The 3,176-nt window shown below is 38.4% G+C and overlaps 1 protein-coding gene across 1 annotated transcript; it reads left to right on the top strand.

Annotated features, from left to right (window-relative positions):
- The first annotated feature begins 377 nt into the window (after positions 1 to 377).
- Positions 378 to 755, top strand: LOC143579371 (uncharacterized). Its single transcript, XM_077062699.1, has one exon. The coding sequence runs from the start codon at positions 378 to 380 to the stop codon at positions 753 to 755; it is 378 nt and encodes a 125-aa protein (XP_076918814.1).
- The last annotated feature ends 2,421 nt before the right edge of the window (positions 756 to 3,176 follow it).

Raw genomic sequence — 3,176 nt, 5'->3', positions numbered from 1 at the left:
TCATCCCCAAACGGAGGTTGTTAACCGGTGCTTGGAGAGCTATTTAAGGTGTATGGTAATGGAGAGACCCCACACGTGGGTTAAATGGGTCTCGTTAGCCGAATGGTGTTATAACACCACCTTCCACTCTTCCTTGGGCAAGTCGCCTTTCGAGGCCTTATACGGGTTTTCACCGCCTTTACACATTCCGTATATCCCTAAGGACATGACCGATAAGGATGTAGATGAGTTTATGCAAGACCGGGAGATGGCGGTAAAATTACTAAAACAGTCCCTACAGATTGCGCAAAAACCGAATGAAGCAACAAGCGGATAAGCACCGGACTGAGAGAGAATTTGAGACGGGTACTTGGGTTTATCTCAAACTCCAGCCATATATGCAAAATACTTTAAGGGTTCACAAGCATTCGAAGCTCACTCCTAAATATTTCGGCCCGTTCTTGATCGTGGAAAAAGTGGGGAATGTTACATATAGGTTGGATTTACCGGGCGAAGCGCAAATTCATCCGGTCTTTCATGTTTCTTTACTTAAATATGCAGGTGGACCACCAGACAAAATTATACCGCTTCCAACAGATGCTCGGTTCAGGTTACAGCCGTACGGGGTGTTGGATCGCAAGCTAGTTCAACGGGGAAACCGGGCGGCAATGAAGGTGCTAATTCAATGGAAGGGGCAAACAACTCAGGAAGCTACATGGGAGTTCCTTGATGAAATGAAACTGCGTTTTCCTGACTTTGTGGAACTCACTTCTTGAGGACAAAAAGTGGGTTAAGGAAGGAGTATTGTTACGGATCGTTTAGTGTTTTTATTACTTATGTTGGTTTTGTTATGTTTTAATTGTCAAGGACCATTATGGCCTTTTATTACTTTGTGGGTGTCATGTGTAACTTTGGTTTTGTTAGTTTGATTTAACCTAGCTGCCGATCTCATTCTGAGATATGCAGAAAATTTGTTTTTCTTCTATCTCTTAGCAAGTTCTCTTGGTTTCGTCGGTTCCAACCCTATCAACATTTCTCTTAATTATCGGTTAGGGATGCGGTTGCTCTATATAAAGTGATGGCTTAGAGAGAGACTGATATCATGTTGTAGTGTCTAGAAAATTAGTGAAGAATATGAGTTTATTTATAACTGTAGAAAAAAATATTAGACGGTAACATATATAACGTTGGACACAAATTCCAAGCCAAATCCCTCCTTTCGTGGGAAATATGGACTCTTAGCTAAGGCGCTTAAGGTAGTTTATTTAGGCCGGATGCGGAGTACCTCGAATACCTGTGGTACCCGTGGAGGGCACCCGTTACACCCCCTCCGCCCTAATGCTATATTGTGCATTCTACATTGGGAGTTGGTACTTATGGGTTATAGTGCATAGGCTCCAAATCCAGTGGGCTAACATGGGCCTGTCAACACTAACACAGTCGACACTTCATTATTTGCGTTATTAGAACTCTCTGGTTGGAGACTTGGAGTGGAAAGATGCCAAAATTTAAAATACAAATAAAAATGATCGGTAAGTACTAAGTAGTAAGGGTAGAAGAAGTCTTCTGACGAAGCTATTAACATATTGTAAGTGCAATGGGATATGAATAATACATATGGCCGGAAAATCTTTTTAAGGAATCATGGATTAAACTTTTAAAATCTTAAATCTTAGTAAAGCCAGAAAATAGTAAAAGAATACAAAGTATTATATAAAATATGTAGGTAGGCAAAGGCGAAAGAGTTTGGCCAAACCCGTATAACAAGTTGTTTAGTGTTATGTTTTCGTGTATATTGACATGATGACATCGCACCTATAAAAATTTCGACAACTAACCTGTGAAATCCATTACACCAAACCATTAGAAACCCTGACAACGAACATATCTTACATTTCAATTTAAATTAACAACTCGTTAACATTTACTCGTAACATAAGCCCATAACCATTTTATTAACATAACCCATAATCGTTTTAAATTTAATTAGATTATTCTTGTGTAATTTTTTACCAAAACAGGGATCAGATTGAATACTTAATCTATAAACAATAAACAACAGTTCTAATCCCTTAAAAAATTGATTGGATACACTTTAATTGACTTTTTTTTTCGAACGGTGACTTTCACAGTTAAGTTATCTCACTGCGCGAACACATCGCGCGGTCACGCCCCACCACCCCACTCAGGCCAACTATGTTGACATGATCGGGATCCACACTGGAATCCGAGTTTGGATTTACGTTCCCGATAAAACCCAGTTGGCTCACATCGCCCGAATGCACGACAAGTTTTAATGCTCTGGTAAAATCCGGTCGAAATCAGGATTCGACCCGGGACATCCGGGCCATCCATCATGTTCCTGGCCATTGGGGCAAGCCACGCTTGTTTACACTTTAATTGACTTCATATTTAATTATGATTAAACTGGCTAATTATTATAATAATAATTAAGATCTTTCTTTGTTGCCGCTAAGTCCTAATTAGGTCACTTGGCGGCACCATATTGATCCATATCATTTTGTTTTTATTTTTGTTTTTTTACTTCAGGTACCGTAACAAAAACCGACCGGATATCATTTTTGTTTTTTTTTTCCTTTAGTTTTTAGTGCTGGTGTCTTAACGAGCGTGACGGAAACCAACCGAATTCGCGCAAACTCACCGCATTTTATTTTCATTTTTGTACCGTAACAAACATAAAAAGAACCGCCCGATTGCCAATTTTAATATTATTGACTTTTAATATTGATTACCGTATATTTTTATTATATTTTTGCATTATAATTTGATTTTTGCTATTTTTATTATGTGATTGGACCCGAACCACTTAACCGGACCGTACAAAAAAGTTCGAATGCTAATGATAGACTATCAACCATCCCACCTTTGAATATTCCCGAATGATGATTCTTATGAACAATGTTCACTATATACGGACCATAAATAGAACCAAAATCGATTAAAAAAACGAAAACCTAGCCAAGCTTTAACAGACAAGCTGAACGAGATGATTCTCCGTAGAATATGAGAGAATAATAAACGCGTCATAGTGATGTTAAGGTTTCCAATAACATCTTCAAGTACATAGTTCTAGCTTCATTCCTTGAACAACTGTAGCATCACAATTTATACTTAAACGTATCCAGCCCATCAACGTCATTTACTGGCATATAACCAAAATAAACCTATATCAGACA

Source organism: Bidens hawaiensis, unplaced genomic scaffold (assembly GCF_021521415.1).
Source record: "Bidens hawaiensis isolate Kalapana, Puna unplaced genomic scaffold, B.hawaiensis_p1.1 tig00029683_1, whole genome shotgun sequence".
NCBI classification, from domain to species: domain Eukaryota; kingdom Viridiplantae; phylum Streptophyta; class Magnoliopsida; order Asterales; family Asteraceae; genus Bidens; species Bidens hawaiensis.
This window is presented reverse-complemented; position numbering and strand designations above follow the sequence as displayed.